Source organism: Eleutherodactylus coqui, chromosome 10, assembly GCF_035609145.1.
Source record: "Eleutherodactylus coqui strain aEleCoq1 chromosome 10, aEleCoq1.hap1, whole genome shotgun sequence".
NCBI classification, from domain to species: Eukaryota; Metazoa; Chordata; class Amphibia; order Anura; family Eleutherodactylidae; genus Eleutherodactylus; species Eleutherodactylus coqui.
In genome coordinates, this window is record NC_089846.1 from 4031136 (window position 1) to 4054331 (window position 23196).

Sequence of the window (23196 nt, forward strand, 5' to 3'; positions counted from 1 at the left end):
GAGAGGTCAGGGGTCTCAGACTGACCACAACAGTGGGGGCTGCAGCTGCAGACTGAGTTACCTGCTTGTTGGGTTGCTGCCCATCCAGCTCACAGCCCCTCTGAGACCCTCCAGACTGCTGCCTGAGATACCAGACTCAGGTCGCCTCCTAGTAGGTGGTATACATAGAAAATCTGTCATCTGGACACACTGGCCAGGGGAGCAGCACAGGGCAGAACGGCTTGTGGAGTGAAAGACCGGAGTAAGAGGATGCTTTTTTTGTTGTTTTACTGCATGAAAGGGACATTATAATTGAGGGAGATACTATTACTATGAGGGGTCCCCTTCGGGTATTATTACTGTGAGGAGGTCCTGGAGGGGCACTTTTACTTTGAGGGGTCATTGAGGGGCACTATTATTATGTAGGGGTCACTAAGGGGCACTATTATTATGGAGGGGTCACTAAGGGGCACTATTATTATGAAGGGGGTCACTAAGGGGCACTATTATTATGAAGGGGGTCACTAAGGGGCACTATTATTATGGAGGGGTCACTAAGGGGCACTAATATTATGGAGGGGTCACTGGGGAGCACTATTATTATGGAGGAGTCACTAAAGGGGCACTATTATTATGGAGGGGTCACTAAGGGGCACTATTATTATGGAGGGGTCACTAAGGGGCACTATCATTATGGAGGAGTCACTAAGGGGCACTATTATTATGGAGGAGTCACTAAGGGGCACTATTATTATGGAGGGGTCACTGAGGAGCACTATTATTATGGAGGAGTCACTAAGGGGCACTATTATGATGGAGGGGTCACTAAGGGGCACTATTATTATGGAGGGGTCACTATTATGGAGGGGTCACTAAGGGGCACTATTATTATGGAGGAGTCACTAAGGGGCACTATTATGATGGAGGAGTCACTAAGGGGCACTAATATTATGGAGGAATCACTAAGGGGCACTATTATTATGAATAAGTCACTAAGGCGCACTATTATCATGGAGGAGTCACTAAGGAGTACTATTATTATGGAGGGGTCACTAAGGGGCACTATTATTATGGAGGGGTCACTAAGGGGCACTATTATTATGGAGGGGTCACTATTATGGAGGGGTCACTAAGGGGCACTATTATTATGGAGGAGTCACTAAGGGGCACTATTATTATGGAAGGGTCACTGAGGAGCACTATTATTATGGAGGGGTCACTAAGGGGCACTATTATTATGGAGGAGTCAGTAAGGGGCACTATTATTATGGAAGGGTCACTAAGGAGCACTATTATGATGGAGGCACCAACCGCTAGATACCAGGGACTGAGGTGCCAACAACTAGATACCAGGGACTGAGGTACCAACCACTAGATACCAGGGACGGAGGTACCAAGCGCTAGATACCAGGGACTGAGGCACCAACCGCTAGATACCAGGGACTGAGGTACCAAGCGCTAGATACCAGGGACTGAGGCATCAACCGCTAGATACCAGGGACTGAGGTGCCAACAAGTAGATACCAGGGACTGAGGCACCAATCACTAGACACACTAGGGATTGAGGCACCAACCGCTAGATACCAGGGACTGAGGCACCCACTGCTAGATACCAGGGACTGAGGCACCAACCGCTAGATACCAGGGACTGAGGTACCAACCACTAGATACCAGGGACTGAGGTACCAACCACTAGATACCAGGGACTGAGGTGCCAACAACTAGATACCAGGGACTGAGGTACCAACCGCTAGATACCAGGGACTGAGGCACCAACCGCTAGATACCAGGGACTGAGGTACCAACCACTGGATACCAGGGACTGAGGTACCAACCACTAGACACCAGGGACTGAGGTACCAACCGCTAGATACCAGGGACTGAGGCACCAACCGCTAGATACCAGGGACTGAGGCACCAACCGCTAGATACCAGGGACTGAGGTACCAACCACTAGATACCAGGGACTGAGGTGCCAACAACTAGATACCAGGGACTGAGGTACCAACCGCTAGATACCAGGGACTGAGGCACCAACCGCTAGATACCAGGGACTGAGGCACCAACCGCTAGATACCAGGGACTGAGGTACCAACCACTGGATACCAGGGACTGAGGTACCAACCACTAGACACCAGGGACTGAGGTACCAACCACTAGACACCAGGGACTGAGGTACCAACCACTAGACACCAGGGACTGAGGTACCAACTACTAGACACCAGGGACTGAGGTACCAACCACTAGACACCAGGGACTGAGGCACCAAAACACAAGATATTGATGGGGTGATAAAGGATACATTCTCACCTTCTGTGACTGCTGGTTCACTCTGTGGTCATGATTCGCCTTTTTCGTCCATTAGGCCCCTGACCTTATAGATGACACAATGGAGGATTCACAAAGTGTAAACAGAAACTTAGGAAACCTTTGTAGAGGAATGCTACCATCCGGTGACACGCCGCTGACCAGTGACCACGCTCACCCATGTGCTTCATGTCTGTAGGACCGTTTACTCACAACCCCCACACAGAATGTGTAGGAGACATGAAGGGTTCCCCAACAAGGGGATTCCGGGAGATCCCTAACTGAGATGGAATTTGTATGGAAGGTCTGGGATTACTCATGTCTTATGTGACGGGGAGCAGTCAGTCGCACTCAGAGGATTTGACTTTTGAAAAACAATATGAAGAAGGTGTGAAAAGAACACGGCGCTTCTCGGAAGAGTGAGTGTGACCCGCAGAACACAAGTGCTTCATCTGCTCAAGGAGCAGGGGAGAAACACTGAAGAAATAAAAAAAACTTTTTGACTCGCAGTAAAAGAGTTATGTAAAAATCTTGAACCCAAAGATGGACAGAATGGTCAAGAAATTGGACAGTGAAATTCAGAGACCTCACAAGAGAAGAGATTTCACCCCGTTACCAGAGGGGGGCGCATTATTGGGATGCGAGAAGCTGGATGGTTGTATTGATGAATTGCTAGAGTGGTACAACAGGGTAATAGAGCCTCAATGCCCAGCTGAATCACATCTTGAATCCAAGCGAGAGGCGGTACAGGGTACTAGAGCCCCCATGCCCAGCTGAATCACATTTTGTATCCAAGCTGGAGGTGGTACAAGAGGGAGCTAGAGCCTCCATACCTGCCTGTATCACATCTTGTATCCAAGCTGGAGGTGGTACAACAGGGGACTAGAGTCTCCCTACTAGGGGTCAGTTCTCCCCAATAAATGATCCTTTTGCTCTGATATGTTGTAAGTTCATGCTGTTCGGTCTACCATCCGGCATTGTTCCAGTCGTGGAATGTGTTACTCCCAGGTAGTGACTGATCTATAGAAGACCACAACCGGACATCTTCCCTTAGTCCTTTGTAGGTGAAGACTTTCCTCCTTGTTGACTTTCTGTGCCCGTCGGCAGAACCACACCCGGCACTTTAGTCTATAAAAAGCATATTAACAATAGAGTTCACCTTGGGACCGGTGATCATACAAAGCCACAGCTAAATATACACTTCCCGTCCTCTGGGGTCACAGAGGTCTCTTACAGTACCTGGCATTAAACATGCCAGCCTGAGTGTACATGAGGGTAAGACCTGCCCACGCCAAGTCAGCTCACTGGAAATGCCCGTAAGGCTGACAAGGCGGTGTGCCCTATTATGTAAGGGATGGGTAAACCTTATCATTGATTAATTTATGTACTGTGGTGGATTCTGAGGCTGTATCTCTGTAGTGAGCTTGGTTCTGGTACTTTATGTTATGAGCTTGGTTCAGTATTTACCCACTATGCTGCTCTGGCGTGGGTGCGCTACTATCTTGCTGCATTCTTCACAAGCAGAGTACTGGCAGACTACTCCTCACTGCTATATACTGTATATATAAAGTTCCACACAGGGTACCATCTAACCTAAGGCTGGTCCTGTAGGCAAGTGCCAATCAGGGGGTTAAAAAGCTCCTCCCACTGGACTCATAAAGACTCTCAGGAGTCATGGCTGCAGAGTGCATGTGACCCCGCTGATTCAGTAATGGCCACATATGAGATGGTATTTTCTAGCCCCATGATGGCATAACCCCCTGAAAAGAGTTGTGGGCACTCCAACCGGGTCGGATCCTCCAAGGGGCGGAGTCTTTCTTGCGCTCATCGCTTGGCAGGAATAGAAGATATTATTTTTGTTCTCGGAGATAAGAGCCGGACGTGCCAAAAACATTCAGCGTCTGACACTCCTGGACTGGAAGATCGGGGCGAGTCAGCGGACCGCAGCAGAACATCGCAGGTCACCGAATTACACAAAGGGCAGGACCAACGAGGAGCGACTGCATCATAAGCAAGAGCCCAGTGCTAGAATAGTTTGTGAACCCTTTGATCTCAAAATGCTAAATGGCCTTGAGGGAGGTTGTCTTCATAAAGCCGGACCCTCATAGTGCGTCAGTGTGAATCCTCTCAATCACGGAGTGTTTCGGCGATGCGGTCCCTGGTGTTGGGTGGTTTGGCCATCCTGTCCCTGGTGTTGGGTGGTTTCGCCATCCTGTCCCTGGTGTTGGGTGGTTTGGCCATCCTGTCCCTGGTGTTGGGTGGTTTGGCCATCCTGTCCCTGGTGTTGGGTGGTTTGGCCATCCTGTCCCTGGTGTTGGGTGGTTTGGCCATCCTGTCCCTGGTGTTGGGTGGTTTCGCCATCCTGTCCCTGGTGTTGGGTGGTTTGGCCATCCTGTCCCTGGTGTTGGGTGGTTTGGCCATCCTGTCCCTGGTGTTGGGTGGTTTGGCCATCCTGTCCCTGGTGTTGGGTGGTTTGGCCATCTTGTCCCTGGTGTTGGGTGGTTTGGCCATCCTGTCCCTGGTGTTGGGTGGTTTCACCATCCTGTCCCTGGTGTTGGGTGGTTTCACCATCCTGTCCCTGGTGTTGGGTGGTTTCGCCATCCTGTCCCTGGTGTTGGGTGGTTTGGCCATCCTGTCCCTGGTGTTGGGTGGTTTGGCCATCCTGTCCCTGGTGTTGGGTGGTTTAGCCATCCTGTCCCTGGTGTTGGGTGGTTTGGCCATCCTGTCCCTGGTGTTGGGTGGTTTCACCATCCTGTCCCTGGTGTTGGGTGGTTTGGCCATCCCCTCCCTGACATCATTGATGAGTTGTAGTCAGGCTCCCCTGCCACGAGGTGACCTGAGCCTCCTGCCTCAGGCGGTTGTCTGCAGGACCTCAGCGATGCGGCCGGTCGCCCCTGGGTCATAATTATTTCTTACATGCCATGTTAATGGCCGGTAAAAAACAATTGCCGGCTACCAGCTGACCGGGCAGCGACTGCAGGAGCCGATCCCTTACCCAGTCTGCAGCTCTGGCGGGATCCATCACTGCTGTACTTAGTCTGTGACCACTGCCCTCTCCGTCTACCGGCGTCTGCGCTCAAGCAGCTGAAACCGAAGATGGCGGGCGGAGAAGTCAGGGGTCACAGACTGCTTACAGCAGCAGCCGCCACCACCGGCCCAGAACTACAGAGCAAGGGAGTTGAATACTTGTTGCGTTGCTGCCCAGCCGGAGGTCCACTATGGGGGTCACTAATACCCTTGGGGCCACTATGAGGGTTACTAATACCCCTGGGGCCACTATGGGAGTAATTATTACCCCCGGGGAAACTATTGGGGTCACTAATACCCCTGGGGCCACTTTGATGTTCACTAATAGTCCTGAGGCCACTATGGAGGTCACTAATACCCTTGGGGCCACTATGAGGGTTACTAATACCCCTGGGGCCACTATGGGAGTAATTATTACCCCCGGGGAAACTATTGGGGTCACTAATACCCCTGGGGCCACTATGATGTTCACTAATAGCCCTGAGGCCACTATGGAGGTCACTAATACCCTTGGGGCCACTATGGGAGTCATTTTCACTCCTGGGGCCACTATGGGAGTCATTATTACTCCTGGGGTCACTAATACCCTTGGGGCCACTGTGGGAGTCATTTTCACTCCTGGGGCCACTATGGGAGTCATCATTACTCCTGGGGCCATTGTGGGGGTCACTATTACTATAACTAATGGGGCTATCATGGGGGACATTAATTCTGGAGCCGCTACGGAGGATACTATTACTACTGGGATTATTATAGGGATCACTTTTAATATTGTGGTCACTATGGGGGGTCAGTATTAATACTGGTGTTATTAGGGGGGTCACTACTACTATTGTTACCATTAAGGTCATCACTATTACTGTTGGAACCATTAAGGGGGGCACTTAGTATTGGGGCCACTATGGGGGGCACTATTACTCTTTCACTTCAGACAAATCTCAATGGTTCAAGTATATGCACAATTCCGGACCTGCACAAAAGTACACTTTGTGTAGGTCCGTTATTTTGGGGTCCGTGTTCCCCATATGTGACTTCCGTGTGACGCGGCGTCTCTGGCGCTCCGGCTGCTGTCAGGACCCACCGGAGACAGATTAATGTTGCTGGATGTCACTTCAGTCGCATTACAGGATGTAATCGGGGTCACCGCTCTGGGGGTCCACATTACGGGGCCGCAGTACGAAGTGCGGTCACAACAGCCGCATCCCACCAGACCCAACCGCCGAACACGGAGTGCGGAGAAACAGCGGCCGATGGAAGCGCACCGATCCTCCGAAGGAAGCAGCGAAGGCAAGAAGTAATGGCATCGCCAGGAAGTGCGCAGGACGCCGCAGGTTAAGCCTCATATCCACCACCATGTTTTCATGACGTATTACGGCGCGGTGCGCGACCGCGAGACACGCGGGGAACGGAGTCAATGAAAGTCAATGGACTCTCTTACTGATCCATGTACCCCGGCGTGTAGATACACATGATAACTAGACCGCAGGGCGCTGTATACCTCACAGCGTGAGCCCTATATACCGCGCATGTCCGCGAGCCCTATATACCGCACATGTCCGCGAGCCCTATAAACCGCTCATGTCCACGAGCCCTATATACCGCGCATGTCCGCGAGCCCTATATACCGCGCATGTCCGCGAGCCCTGTATACCGCGCATGTCCGTGAGCCCTATATACCGCGCATGTCCGTGAGCCCTATATACCGCACATGTCCACGAGCCCTATATACCGCGCATGTCCGCGAGCCCTATATACCGCGCATGTCCGCGAGCCCTATATACCGCGCATGTCCCCGAGCCCCTATATACCGCGCATGTCCGCGAGCCCTATATACCGCGCATGTCCGCGAGCCCTATATACCGCGCATGTCCGCGAGCCCTATATACCGCGCATGTCCGCGAGCCCTATATACCGCGCATGTCCGCGAGCCCTATATACCGCGCATGTCCATGAGCCCTATATACCGCGCATGTCCGCGAGCCCTATATACCGCGCATGTCCGCGAGCCCTATATACCGCGCATGTCCGCGAGCCCTATATACCGCGCATGTCCGCGAGCCCTATATACCGCACATGTCAGTGAGCCCTATATACCGCACATGTCCGTGAGCCCTATATACCGCACATGTACGCGAGCCCTATATACCGCGCATGTCCGTGAGCCCTATATACCGCACATGTCCACGAGCCCTATATACCGCGCATGTCCGCGAGCCCTATATACCGCGCATGTCCCCGAGCCCTATATACCGCGCATGTCCGCGAGCCCTATATACCGCGCATGTCCCCGAGCCCTATATACCGCGCATGTCCGCGAGCCCTATATACCGCGCATGTCCGTGAGCCCTATATACCGCACATGTCCACGAGCCCTATATACCGCGCATGTCCGCGAGCCCTATATACCGCGCATGTCCGCGAGCCCTATATACCGCGCATGTCCGCGAGCCCTATATACCGCACATGTCTGTGAGCCCTATATACCGCGCATGTCCGCGAGCCCTATATACCGCGCATGTCCGTGAGCCCTATATACCGCACATGTACGCGAGCCCTATATACCGCGCATGTCCGTGAGCCCTATATACCGCACATGTCCGTGAGCCCTATATACCGCACATGTACGCGAGCCCTATATACCGCGCATGTCCGTGAGCCCTATATACCGCACATGTACGCGAGCCCTATATACCGCGCATGTCCGTGAACCCTATATACCGCACATGTCCGTGAGCCCTATATACCGCGCATGTCCCCGAGCCCTATATACCGCGCATGTCCGCGAGCCCTATATACCGCGCATGTTCGCGAGCCCTATATACCGCACATGTCTGTGAGCCCTATATACCGCGCATGTCCGCGAGCCCTATATACCGCACATGTCCGTGAGCCCTGTATACTGCGCATGTCCGGAGGCCTATATACTGTGATACGCGGACGTTACCGGCAGACGACCCTGTTTACAAATATCGGTAAACGCTGCAGCGAGACTGACAGCAAATTGGAGAGGAGGCCTTATATGGAAAGCTGTGGAGCGCCGCCTACTGGCCAACGTCAGCAGATCTCCAGTGTTACAGAAAAAAAAATCGTCAGACTGTATCACACAGGATAGGATTAGATACATGGCTCAGCAGACAGTATCACACAGGATGGGATTAGATACATGGCTCAGCAGACAGTATCACACAGGATGGGATTAGATACATGGCTCAGCAGACAGTATCACACAGGGTAGGATTAGATACACGGCTCAGCAGACAGTATCACACAGGATAGGATTAGATACACGGCTCAGCAGACAGTATCACACAGGATAGGATTAGATACATGGCTCAGCAGACAGTATCACACAGGATAGGATTAGATACACGGCTCAGCAAACAGTATCACACAGGATAGGATTAAATACAGCAGCTTAGCAGACAGTATCACACAGGATGGGATTAGATACACGGCTCAGCAGACTGTATCACACAGGATAGGTTTAGATACACGGCTCAGCAGACAGTATCACACAGGATAGGATTAGATACACGGCTCAGCAGACAGTATCACACAGGATAGGTTTAGATACACGGCTCAGCAGACAGTATCCCACAGGATAGGATTAGATACACGGCTCAGCAGACAGTATCCCACAGGATAGGATTAGATACATGGCTCAGCAGACAGTATCACACAGGATAGGATTAGATACACGGCTCAGCAGACAGTATCCCACAGGATAGGATTAGATACACGGCTCAGCAGACAGTATCACACAGTATAGGATTAGATACACGGCTCAGCAGACAGTATCACACAGGATAGGATTAGATACACGGCTCAGCAGACAGTATCACACAGGATAGGATTAGATACACCCTCAGCAGACAGTATCACACAGGATAGGATTAGATACATGGCTCAGCAAACAGTATCGCACAGGATGGGATTAGATACACGGCTCAGCAGACAGTATCACACAGGATAGGATTAGATACACGGCTCAGCAGACAGTATCACCCAGGATAGGATTAGATACACGGCTTGGCAGACAGTATCACACAGGATAGGATTAGATACACGGCTCAGTAGAAAGTATCACACAGGATAGGATTAGATACACGGCTCAGCAGACAGTATCACACAGGATAGGATTAGATACACAGCTCAGGAGACAGTATCACACAGGATAGGATTAGATACATGGCTCAGCAGACAGTAGCACACAGGATAGGATTAGATACACGGCTCAGCAGACAGTATCACACAGGATTGGATTAGATACACGGCTCAGCAGACAGTATCACACAGGATTGGATTAGATACACGGCTCAGCAGACAGTATCACACAGGATAGGATTAGATACACGGCTCAGCAGACAGTATCACACAGGATAGGATTAGATACACGGCTCAGCAGACAGTATCACACAGGGTAGGATTAGATACACGGCTCAGCAGACAGTATCACACAGGATAGGATTAGATACACGGCTCAGCAGACAGTATCACCCAGGATAGGATTAGATACACGGCTTGGCAGACAGTATCACACAGGATAGGATTAGATACACGGCTCAGCAGAAAGTATCACACAGGATAGGATTAGATACACGGCTCAGCAGACAGTATCACACAGGATAGGATTAGATACACGGCTCAGCAGACAGTATCACACAGGATTGGATTAGATACACGGCTCAGCAGACAGTATCACACAGGATAGGATTAGATACACGGCTCAGCAGACAGTATCCCACAGGATAGGATTAGATACACGGCTCAGCAGACGGTATCACACAGGGTAGGATTAGATACACGGCTCAGCAGACAGTATCACACAGGATAGGATTAGATACACGGCTCAGCAGACAGTATCACACAGGATAGGATTAGATACATGGCTCAGCAGACAGTATCACACAGGATAGGATTAGATACACGGCTCAGCAGACAGTATCACACAGGATAGGATTAGATACAGCAGCTTAGCAGACAGTATAACACAGGATGGGATTAGATACACGGCTCAGTAGACTGTATCACACAGGATAGGTTTAGATACACGGCTCAGCAGACAGTATCACACAGGATAGGATTAGATACACAGCTCAGCAGGCAGTATCACACAGGATAGGATTAGATACCCGGCTCAGCAGACAGTATCACACAGGATAGGATTAGATACACGGCTCAGCAGACAGTATCACACAGGATAGGTTTAGATACACAGCTCAGCAGACAGTATCACACAGGATAGGATTAGATACACGGCTCAGCAGACAGTATCCCACAGGATAGGATTAGATACACGGCTCAGCAGACAGTATCACACAGGATAGGATTAGATACACGGCTCAGCAGACAGTATCACACAGGATAGGATTAGATACACGGCTAAGCAGACAGTATCACACAGGATAGGATTAGATACACGGCTCAGCAGACAGTATCACACAGGATAGGATTAGATACACGGCTCAGCAGACAGTATCACACAGGATAGGATTAGATACACGGCTCAGCAGACAGTATCACACAGGATAGGATTAGATACACGGCTCAGCAGACAGTATCACACAGGATAGGATTAGATACACGGCTCAGCAGACAGTATCACACAGGATAGGATTAGATACAGCAGCTTAGCAGACAGTATAACACAGGATGGGATTAGATACACGGCTCAGTAGACTGTATCACACAGGATAGGTTTAGATACACGGCTCAGCAGACAGTATCACACAGGATAGGATTAGATACACAGCTCAGCAGGCAGTATCACACAGGATAGGATTAGATACCCGGCTCAGCAGACAGTATCACACAGGATAGGATTAGATACACGGCTCAGCAGACAGTATCACACAGGATAGGTTTAGATACACAGCTCAGCAGACAGTATCACACAGGATAGGATTAGATACACGGCTCAGCAGACAGTATCACACAGGATAGGATTAGATACACGGCTCAGCAGACAGTATCACACAGGATAGGATTAGATACACGGCTCAGCAGACAGTATCACACAGGATAGGATTAGATACAGCAGCTTAGCAGACAGTATAACACAGGATGGGATTAGATACACGGCTCAGTAGACTGTATCACACAGGATAGGTTTAGATACACGGCTCAGCAGACAGTATCACACAGGATAGGATTAGATACACAGCTCAGCAGGCAGTATCACACAGGATAGGATTAGATACCCGGCTCAGCAGACAGTATCACACAGGATAGGATTAGATACACGGCTCAGCAGACAGTATCACACAGGATAGGATTAGATACACGGCTCAGCAGACAGTATCACACAGGATAGGATTAGATACACGGCTCAGCAGACAGTATCCCACAGGATAGGATTAGATACACGGCTCAGCAGACAGTATCACACAGGATAGGATTAGATACACGGCTCAGCAGACAGTATCACACAGGATAGGATTAGATACACGGCTAAGCAGACAGTATCACACAGGATAGGATTAGATACACGGCTCAGCAGACAGTATCACACAGGATAGGATTAGATACACGGCTCAGCAGACAGTATCACACAGGATAGGATTAGATACACGGCTCAGCAGACAGTATCACACAGGATAGGATTAGATACACGGCTCAGCAGACAGTATCCCACAGGATAGGATTAGATACACGGCTCAGCAGACAGTATCACACAGGATAGGATTAGATACACGGCTCAGCAGACAGTATCACACAGGATAGGATTAGATACACGGCTAAGCAGACAGTATCACACAGGATAGGATTAGATACACGGCTCAGCAGACAGTATCACACAGGATAGGATTAGATACACGGCTCAGCAGACAGTATCACACAGGATAGGATTAGATACACGGCTCAGCAGACAGTATCACACAGGATAGGATTAGATACACGGCTCAGCAGACAGTATCCCACAGGATAGGATTAGATACACGGCTCAGCAGACAGTATCACACAGGATAGGATTAGATACACGGCTCAGCAGACAGTATCACACAGGATAGGATTAGATACACGGCTAAGCAGACAGTATCACACAGGATAGGATTAGATACACGGCTCAGCAGACAGTATCACACAGGATAGGATTAGATACACGGCTCAGCAGACAGTATCACACAGGATAGGATTAGATACACGGCTCAGCAGACAGTATCACACAGGATAGGATTAGATACACGGCTCAGCAGACAGTATCACACAGGATAGGATTAGATACACGGCTCAGCAGACAGTATCACACAGGATAGGATTAGATTAATTGCAGTAGGATCCCAGTGACAGTTGTGCAAAGATGGTAAAAAGGAGCATTAAAGGGAGCCTGTCAGCAGGTAGGAGCACCATAACGTAAGTCATGCTCATACGGTAGGTTCTCTGGGGGGTGGGGGGGGGTGGGGCGGTCGGGTCGTTCCAGTCGCCTCCATGCACAGTGAACAGGCAGTCGTCCGTAAGTGAATGAGTCTTACGCGGCTGATCCGCTGTTCGTTTTTATGCATGTAGAACGATTTATTGGCCCGTGTAAAAGGGCGCTTATACTTACGGGCGCGCCTATCCGGTGCTGTCACCGCCACAAGTATGTGCAGCCGGACCGCAGGCTACACGCCGAGCACTTCCATAGCAATCAATGGGGTGACAGCGCTGGGCAGAACTCCCTCCCCGGAGGAGCCCGCCATGAGCAGGGAAGCCAAGGACTGGTACCGCAGCGGCAGGCCGTACAACGTGCGTGAGTGCGGCGGCGGGCAGATATTACCATTACAAATACTGGAATAGCGGGATTATTTATGTGAGCGGCGCTGGAATGTGTCGCTTCTCACAAAATACATCACAATTGTAGAAAAACCTCCAGTTTACAAGTGCGATATCCGCGGGAGTTACTCAGGAATGTCGCACTCAACCGCGCGAATACGGTCTTACAGCAAAGGTTTAGGAATATAGGCGGGCTCTGGTGCCCTCTAGTGGCTGCTGCGTAGAATGCTGCTCACATCTGCCTTCTCATGACGCTTGATGCGATCTTCGCTCTGTGAACATACAATGGGTTCCTTCACATCTGCGATGTTTCCCTGCCGCGTTGCGATGCTATGCAGGGAAGAAATCGCAGCATGTCCTCGCTTTTTGCGGCAGCTCCGGCCCCATTGAAAACAATAGGAGAACATTGCGATCCCCTGGTGTGGCACTGACCGCTGCGCCAGGGGGGCCCTCAGCCCCGCAGGGATGCCAGGCTGTTGTCACCGGTGACACCCTTATATCCTGTTTCCATGTTTATTGGCCATCCCCCTCCTAGGGGTGTCCGGAAGAGGCCCAGCGCTGCTCTGGCCGAGGCTACGTGTGTTCCTCCGGGAGGGAGCCTGGTAAGTGGCACCGTGACAAGTGACCACTCTACCCTCCCAGCTCCTCATCGTGTGCCCGGTGTCTGGGGTCACCCTACGGGACGCTGCAAAGCAACCCTCTGATACTGGAGACACACAGATGGCTGCAGCGCTTCCCGGACTACCTGGTGCAAACGGCGCATCACCGCTGGGCAGCCTGTTGGCACATGAAGCGGGGTCCTAATTTGGGACTATTCAGACTCTGCGCTATTGCATGTGAGTTTGAAAAAAACACCCTGTCAGATCGGTCCGGCGCCGAGTATTAACACCCGAGCGTCCAGTGAAAACAAAACCACTGAAATCAATAGATGGTTTCGTCCCGCTATGCGGCCGTATGCATAAAACGCTGCGTGTATCAGGAGCCGGCGAGCATTACATACGGAAGCAATTGTGCACTGACATCATATCTCTCGCACGTATCTCTCGCACGTATCTCACGCATGTATCTCTCGCACGTATCTCTCGCACGTATCTCTCGCACGTATCTCTCGCACGTATCTCACGCACGTATCTCACGCACGTATCTCTCGCACGTATCTCACGCACGTATCTCTCGCACGTATCTCTCGCACGTATCTCTCGCACGTATCTCTCGCACGTATCTCACGCACGTATCTCACGCACGTATCTCTCGCACGTATCTCTCGCACGTATCTCACGCACGTATCTCTCGCACGTATCTCTCGCACGTATCTCTCGCACGCTGCTTTGCGCAGTCTGACTGGTTTCTTTTCATTTGCCTTCCCTGCTCCGTCTCATAGCAGCGTTGCGTGCGCCACATATTGTGTAAGTACAGCGTTGAATACGCGACCCATAGAGAACAGGGCGGTGCGCACGTAATACACGGTGAGATACAGCGTGCTGCCTTCTTTTTTGCGCATATTACATGCAATGAATATCTGCAGGTTTGAATGGATCAATGAAGATGAGTGCACTATCCCTGACTCCATTCACAGCGCTTTCCACATGCGCGCACGTAATAAGCAGTGAGCATACGTTCATGGGAATGAGGCCCAATACCCCGATGCAGGCGTGAGGGGGGCACACGTGACTCCTGCCTCCTGCATCTATAGGTCCGCGGCGGGGGATCTGGCCTGCAGGTCCCGGCTGTCCTCCACTGCGCTAAAATCCGAGGTGAAATCCACGCTGCTGACTCGGGGTCAGACGCAGATGTCAGCATCGGAAAAGGACAGAAGTGAACTCTGGGCGCCGGTAAGAACTAACAGAGGACAGCGCTGCGACCGCCACGCCCGGCTCTGCTGCAGCGCCTGCGCCCGGCGCTATTCTCTCCCCATATAGTAAGCTCTAGGTCCGGCTGCCGGCCACCATCTTACTTCTGTGTAGTTGTGATGAAGCCCAAGGCGGGGGGCTGGGCCGGCCCCGAGTAGTGGCCCCCAGCAGTACCATCATCTATTGATTCCGCCCGGCGCCCGCGGTTTCCTGGCACCTTTTCTGATGCTGAAATTGGCTTCAAAGCTGAATCAGAATCAAAATCTGCGCGGATGCCGCGGTTTGTGATGCGGAGATGCTGCGGGGATCGCCGTGGACTTTACTGCTGTGGAAAACCCACACATTTCCGCTAGGTGTGCCCGGACCCTGAAGGGGGCTTCGGTGGCTTTACTACTGATGACCTCCTTGCTTCCTAGTTGATCTGCGGGATCCCAGCCAATCAGCTGATATCTGGCCCGCCGCCATTGCAGACTGATCAGGAAGCGGACGGCTCTCTCCGCACCGCAGACCCGTAGGGGCTCTGTGTCAGCTGATTGGTCAGGATCCTAAGTGGCGCCAATCAACTATTGCTGACCTACCCTGCGGACAACAGTAAAGCCCGGACGGCCCCTTTTAGCGCGGGATCTTCTGCGAGTCGCGCCGTCATCTCACAGTCCATTGGCTTATAATACAGATTTATTACAATACAAATGGAGGGGGGGAAATACCGCCGGCGCCATTCCGAGTGGCGAGCAAATGACATCTTGTCACAACCAGAGAAAACAAGAACTGCCGGGCTGTCATGGCGTCTGGTCGCTGCGGTGCAATGCATTACTGATCACGGCGCCCGTAGAAGGCGCCAAACTGTCAACCGCCATTGTCTTCAGAACGGGACTGATACATTGTATCCATCAAGTACAGCCGCAGCACGAGCAGCAGAACCAGTTCTTACAGCAGATGCCTCTGGGAAACCGCGGCTCGGACACCGACTCGTGGCAGTTGCCCGTTGGCTGTCGGCTGACGGGCACGTTATTTACGTATACTTTGAGTTCTGAGTCTGTATCTAAAGCTTTGCTGGCCGACTGAGGGCTTTCCTTCTCTGACTTGACCGCCAGAAAAGCGGCAAGGTCCAGGTCCAGCATAGCCACCCCTCCTCGAGGCGTCGGCGTGTTCTGGCGGCACTGCGGACACGGGATCCATCTTTGCTCGTTGGTCACCGAGTCGAGCTTCCTGATACAAACCTGGCAAAACGTGTGTCCGCAGTACAAGCGCCGCGGCAGCCGGGTGGACAGGTTGTAGCTGGAGAAGCAGATGATGCAGTCGATTTTACGGCTGCTTCTTGTCTCTTTCTCTTCGGACGCCACATTTCCGATTATACAGGAATCTGTCTTGCCGGCGCAGTCGGGGTTGTTGTTACTGTGATACATATTCACCCTGGTGAGAGAAAACCAGCAGTTATATCTAATACCGCTGCAAACGCTAAGAAAACGGCAACTCTGATCATCCAGGACAGAACTGCTTCATCATCTGGGATCTCACATGTATATTGTAGTTCCCATACTGACCACCAGATGTCAGCACATCAGACTACACTGGTTAAGAAAACCCCCTTGATTTACAGCCTGCTGTGATGTTTCATGTTATTAACCCCTTATAGGTCAGATTTTACCCTTATGCTCGTCTTCTGGCCCGATTTTTTTTCCTGGCCTGCCAAAATTATTTTCTTCAAATATAAAGAGCCGTGAGCCGCGCGCGTGGTGCGAACAGTGACAGCAACTAGGATGCAGCTTTATTTCTCCTCAGCAGTAGACAGCGGGAAAATTATTATTTTTCATCACCTTTAGACAATTTTTCAATTCCTTTTTTTACTGTCATGTTTCTCCTTTTTTTATCTTATTGGGGTGATGAGTGCAAAACGGAAAAAGGGAAGATTTCTTCAATTTATAATTCTTTATTTATAAAATTATTATATTTACGTTAAAATAAAGTCCAGGAACGAGTCCGCCATTTTGTTTTATTTTAGGAGGGCGTCAATGGGGATCACATGACGCTTATTGAGCCCTCTGTAGCTTGTGAAGGAGAAGGCGGAAGCAGTTAAAAATGGCTTCTGTATTCTCCTTCAGGTTCTCAGCCGCGTCTGATAACCAAGAAAACCTTCCTTGCGCCAAATTCTGACCTCCCATCAGCAACAGAAATCTATATCCATCTGACCAGGAGATGTTTTCCCGCTGCTCAGTGATACAAGTTTTGCGCTCTTTTGCCCGCTGGAGTCTTTCTGTTTCTCTTAGACACAATGGCGCTGGAACTGGTCGCCCGCTGTTATACCATCCGTGCGGAGGAACGGCGAGTTGTGCGTTCGGACACGTTAGTTGGAGCTCCAGCGTTGTATTCAGCTGACTGTGCAGCTTGTTGGTCAGAACGATTCCACAGGATCCCCTTCCGCTGGATGTTTTCCTCCATCGCACCATTCTCTGTATACTCTACATACCGTTACACGAGAAAACCCCCTAAGGTTGGCGGTGAGACCCCGACTAGTCTAGCGCTGATGACCGGCCTCGTTGGAAGTCACTCCAATCGCTGGATCTTCCCATAAAGGGACCAGGAGCTCCAATGAACGGGTCATTCAGTGTCTTCTATCTAGCGCTGTCGTCCAGCTATAGTCAGTAGAACACTAGTGATGTCATCATGATTGGCCCAGTGATGTCACTTGATTACATTAGCAGATGGGGATTCACATCTCTGCCTGATGCCTGCTCGGGTCAGAAGTCCTAAGGGCCATTTACACAGGACGACGATCGCGCAAAGGTCTTCAAATGCATGAAATGCCCGATAACCGTTACATCTGAATACAAGAACATTATTTACTATTCCCTTAAAAAACATCGCCGAATCGCGGACCGCTCGCTGTGTGTGAACGCTCCCCCTGACAGAATGTGAAGCGCTGAGCGAGAAGTCAGCAAAGTCAGCGGTGATCTACCTGTGTAAACGCTCTGCGCAAACAACTGGCGGCGACGTGGTCACGTGTAAAGCAGCATTATCAGATGTGGGGCTCCTGGGTCCCATCTTACTTCCCACCTTCTAGTTCCCTCTGGGTTATAACAAGTTGCAATATCAGAAGTTAACCCCTTAATGACCAGGCCAAATTTTGGAGATCTGACGTGTGTCACTGTAACATAGAATGACTCCGTAAAGGTCTTGCATCTCCAAGTGAGTCTGTTTTTTCGCCACATTTTGTACTTCATTTAGTTGGTGAAAATAGTCCAATAGAACTTGTATATATTTATTAAAGGCGCCAAAACTGGGGAAATTTTGAAAAAATTGTCATTTTTTTCACATTTTCAATTGCAATATCTCAAATACATGCAAACATGCCGCACTAATGTTTGATAGGATATATATTTCCATCTGTGTACTTTATTCTGGAAGCACATTGGAAAAGCGTTTGTTTTTTTAACCATTTAGGGGACGTACAAATTTAACATGAACATTTTGAGGAAGACTTTGTAAAGGCTCATCGGTGTCAGAACGATAGAGACCCCCACAATGACCCCATTTTATAAACTACACCCCTTAATGTACTCACTGAAGGGTCCGGAGGATTTTGACCCCACTGTTTCTATACAGGAGTCAATGCAATTTGGAGGAGAAAAGATAAAATGTCATGTTTTTGAAAATGTCATTTTAAATACATATTTTTTTCTATAATGCACATGAAAGTGAGGATTTACACCCCAAAATGGATACCTGTTTGACCTGTGTGCAGAAACATCCCCATTGTGGCCCTAATCTTATGTCTAGATGCACAACGGGGCCCAAACTGAAAGGAGCATCAAACTTCAACTGTCTTTTAATTTTTAAGTGATCGCCATTATCCATTACATAACGGCGATCACATGACCGCTCACCGCGGCCCTCACTCACGGCTCCAGGCTCTAAACTACTTTTAGTACTCAGGTGCAAGGAGATTTTAAATTTCCTGGGCCCTCCCCAGCTTTTGCGCTTGCCTCTGCTGTTTTGGCAACGGGTGCACGCGCCGAAGATGGGGAAAGGTCCGCTGTAGTGGCCCAGTACAACGGGGCCCCTCCTGAATGGTGAGTATGCTCTGTATTGTGCTGTCAGTGTCTTTCATGTTGAAAGAATGGTGTGCATTGCATCGCTGCAGCACTGAATGAGTTAAGTGTCTGGTAGGTGGATGACTGTCTGGTTTTGTATCCTTTTGTCTGTCACGTGATGAGGCTTCATATATGTGTGTTCTGTTCTGGTCCTGTCAGAGATAGGAGGACAAGGCAGCTGTGTGTCGGTACTATAAACCCACAGACACAGAATGGCGGAGGCTGAGAGGACGGCCTGGTGAAGGAGGCCGAGAGGATGGCCTGGTGAAGGAGGCCGAGAGGACGGCCTGGTGAAGGAGGCCGAGAGGACGGCCTGGTGAAGGAGGCCGAGAGGATGGCCTGGTGAAGGAGGCCGAGAGGACGGCCTGGTGAAGGAGGCCGAGAGGACGGCCTGGTGAAGGAGGCCGAGAGGACGGCCTGGTGAAGGAGGCCGAGAGGACGGCCTGGTGAAGGAGGCCGAGAGGACGGCCTGGTGAAGGAGGCCGAGAGGACGGCCTGGTGAAGGAGGCCGAGAGGACGGCCTGGTGAAGGAGGCCGAGAGGACGGCCTGGTGAAGGAGGTCGAGAGGACGGCCTGGTGAAGGAGGCCGAGAGGACGGCCTGGTGAAGGAGTCCTCCCGGTCACATCACTAGCCAAGAAGCTAATAAAATTATTCCTGTCCATGAAGTTAAGTATAACGACCGGTCGCCGTCCGTTTCCGGAGGCCATATCTTAACCAGTATCCATGTGTGTGGATTTACTCCACCATCCAGGAACTCCCCGCTGTGGAAGAAATAGTGGCGTCACAAGACAAAACAGGACCCAAGGTAATCCATTACTTGGGTTCCCCTTTATTAACCTGCCCCCGGCCCTTGGACGTGTCACCGGTTGCCCTCCGGGTGGGAGACAGTAGAGCCACCGTGACAAGGCCCAAACTCTACCCCGCTGTCTCCTAGGCTGTGGCCCGCTCCTCGGTCACTGCACCGCGATAAGAATCCTGTGGGGGGACATCGCCGGAGGCCTCAGGTAAGTCATTTTACCTCCCCTCACGGATCGGATCCGTGAATAGAGGTGAAACTTTATCATTTTTACGTGATCGCCATGATAACGCTGATCACGTGACCAAGAACCACGTACCGCAGCCCCCCGTGAGATATCCAAGCTCTCGGCCACGTTCGGTAGCCAAGAGCGGGAAGATTTTATATTATCCCGCCAATCTGCGGCTTTTGCGCATGAGTCCATCATTTTGGCGACGGGCATGTGCACAGAAGCCAGGGTAAAATCCGCAGATAAATCCGGGGGCCTTAGGGACAGAATATCATCTCCCCCCGCGGATACGATCCAAGAGGGGAGATGAAACTAACGTTTTTTATTTTTATTCCTTTTACACTTTTTTTTAACTTTTACGTGATCGCTGTTATTTATTGGACAGCAGTGATCATGTGACCAGGAACTGCATACAGCGCCTCCCGGTGACAGCTTCCTGCTCTCGGCTAATCATACTAGCTGGGAGCGGGGAGTTTTTAAATTTCCCGCAGATGCCGGCGTCAGGTCCAGGGGAGGATGAGAACGCCGCGGGACATCGTGAAGGGTGGGGGTGAGTATCCTCAGCTCGCCTCATGGATCCGATCCGTAGGGGGAGCTGATACTTTAACTTTTTTTAAACTTTACATTGACTTTAATGCGATCACCAGTATCCGGTGGATCACATGGTACCGGTGATCACGTGACCGGGGGAGGGGTCCCGCGGCCCGGGATGACAGCTTGAGGATGTTGGCTACCTCCGGGCACCGACAGCATGGAGCTGTCACGTCCAGAGTCTGCGGGGCTTTAATCCCCAGAGGATGCATGTTTTTACATAGAAACACGATGGGCCGGTCACTATGGGGTTAAACCTTATAACATGATGCGATCCCGGTGATTTCCCAACATGCCTGCTGGGGGCGCATTAACATGAGGCCCCAAAGAGTTAAATCATTGCTCCTCTTTGCCTGCTGGAAGCCCCTAAAACATGGCTGCCTCTATGATTATTCACGACAGGGTAACCCCAGTTGGCAGTGAGACCCCAGAAGAACTCCGACCGCCAAACCTCGCTTCATGCTTCCTATACTGGAATGGGAATCTGTGGCTTCTGGCCCCAGGGGCCCCATATGTGCCGCTCTATGGCAGGGGCTTCGGGGTGGTGGGTCTGGGAGTTGGGATGTGTCTGTACAACACTCACCACTAGAGGGTGCTATTCTGATGTTATATATATCCCTCGTGTACATCATGTCATGTGACTGGCATCACCACCCTCTGGTCCGACCCATATATCATACCCTCCAGTGCCCCCCAGATGACGTCATGTATTCTATATGTATACTTGTCTTCTTACCTTGGATTGATGTAGACACCTTCTTAAGACATACATGACCTCCGAGTTGCGAACGGGGGGTCTAGTTGGTTCCTCTAAGAAGGATGATCCTCAAAAATGTGCCATCAAGGAGAGGAATGTGATGTAATGGAGTCACGGAGTGAAGAAACGGACCGAACGTCATGTGATGGCGGTGACTATGGCCATATGTATCTGTGGACGGTGGGCGGTCGGCCGGGGTCCCGGGAGTAGGAGGACATCGCGCTTCCCATAAGGCCCGCAGTCTGCGCGTCTGCTGCCTGTATCACCGGTATAATTATGTCAGGCTCAGGTTACGGTGTCACTCGGCTTGTGTATCACCCCGCGTAGAGAAATCCAGCCGTACAGAGGGCTCAGCCTGACAAAGGCTCCAGAAACCCAATCCACACCTCCGCCCCCCAAGACTCAGGATTAACCGTTCCCGCTCCCTCAGCAGATGAACGGAGACATTTGGCATCCTTCCTCATCATCTGCTGTCCCAGAATTCCCCTCTTTCCTCGTACATTCCAGCGCATTTCCAAAAACTGTACCAGAATGGTCGGGGGACGTAATCTCCAGGACGGGATACAATGCTACTTTGCATTGCTAAATATTCCACATCCTGTTGTCAGTTTTGTGCACTTACCTCCATCCCCGGCTGCCACTAAGACTTACCTCCTTTCCCGGCTGCCGCTATAGACTTACCCCTATACCCGGCTACCGCTATAGACTTACCTCCATCCCCGGCTACCGCTATAGACTTACCTCCATCCCCGGCTGCCGCTATAGACTTACCTCCATCCCCGGCTGCCGCTATAGACTTACCTCCATTCCCGGCTGCCGCTATAGGGACTACCATCGAGGCCCAAGCAGGAGACACGTTGTCTCCTTCCTCCGTCAAGGTGTCAAGGGAACAATTAAACTTGGAAGGGTTTGTCCCTGAAATCTGTGACCGTGGCCCCGGATCCGGGATGGTTGGAGGCCTGCAGTAGGACAATAGTGCTGGATGAAACCGAGCCCCAAGGGGGTGTTTGGGCCCTCCCTAAATTCAGGTGATTGGGGTTTTACTGAGGCTCAGGTGGGTACAGCCAGTGTGACTTGGACTACATACCCATCCCAGGGTATTGACAACATGAACTCTGCTGTTGGGCCGTAGGCCTGATGAAGAGCCCGGTCAGAGCTCTGCAGTAGAGCTGGCGGTGCCGAAACATGGTACAGCTCACTGATGCTCCAACCGAGAACCAATAAACACCCGGAGTTGGATGCTGAGATCACAACACTTAGCAATGTCCCAGCTCACCGTCTGTTGGAAGGTGGTAGTAGTGCGAGAAGAGGCGGGGCGCAGCGTCCAGGATCGGCCTGTAGATGGTGTAGTCTCTGGGGAGGGTCAGGGACCTACCTGCAGCCTGAGGGTTGGAGTCCTCCAGGGAGAACTTTGTGTCCACATCATCCGCCCAGTATTCTGGGTCGGCCTCTCAGACACCTCTTGATCCTCCGCTGTCACCAACTAGATCTCGTCCCAGTTTACCAGTCTCGGTCTCACCTCCGCGGGGATCAACGGGGATCACTTACCTTGTGCATCCAACTCATTTATTAACTTATCGCTGAGTTGGAGGGAACAATTCGTGGACTGCAGAAAGACGTCTCCGCTCTCAGCCATAGGCCACGTGCTCACAGACTCACGCCGGACTACTTCTCGGGTCACTACATGACCCTCCCAGGGTTTGGACACCGTCCTCCAATATATACACCACACCCTGGTTACCAAGGCGATGGGGATGACTTTGTGCGCTGCGCTGGCTACGGGTTGTCCCTGCTGGCACTGAGGGGGCACAGACCT

At 51.2% G+C, this 23196-nt stretch overlaps 1 protein-coding gene across 1 annotated transcript; it reads right to left on the reverse strand.

Moving 5' to 3' along the window:
- Nucleotides 1-15805: 15805 nt before the first annotated feature.
- RNF224 (ring finger protein 224) lies at nt 15806-16321 on the reverse strand. Its single transcript, XM_066580132.1, has one exon. It carries the CDS (start codon nt 16319-16321, stop codon nt 15806-15808), a length of 516 nt encoding a protein of 171 aa, XP_066436229.1.
- Nucleotides 16322-23196: the final 6875 nt, after the last annotated feature.

Coding starts and splice junctions, on each gene's coding strand:
- RNF224 (XM_066580132.1), bottom strand. CDS start 16,321: ATGTATCACAGTAACAACAACCCCGACTGCGCCGGCAAGACAGATTCC.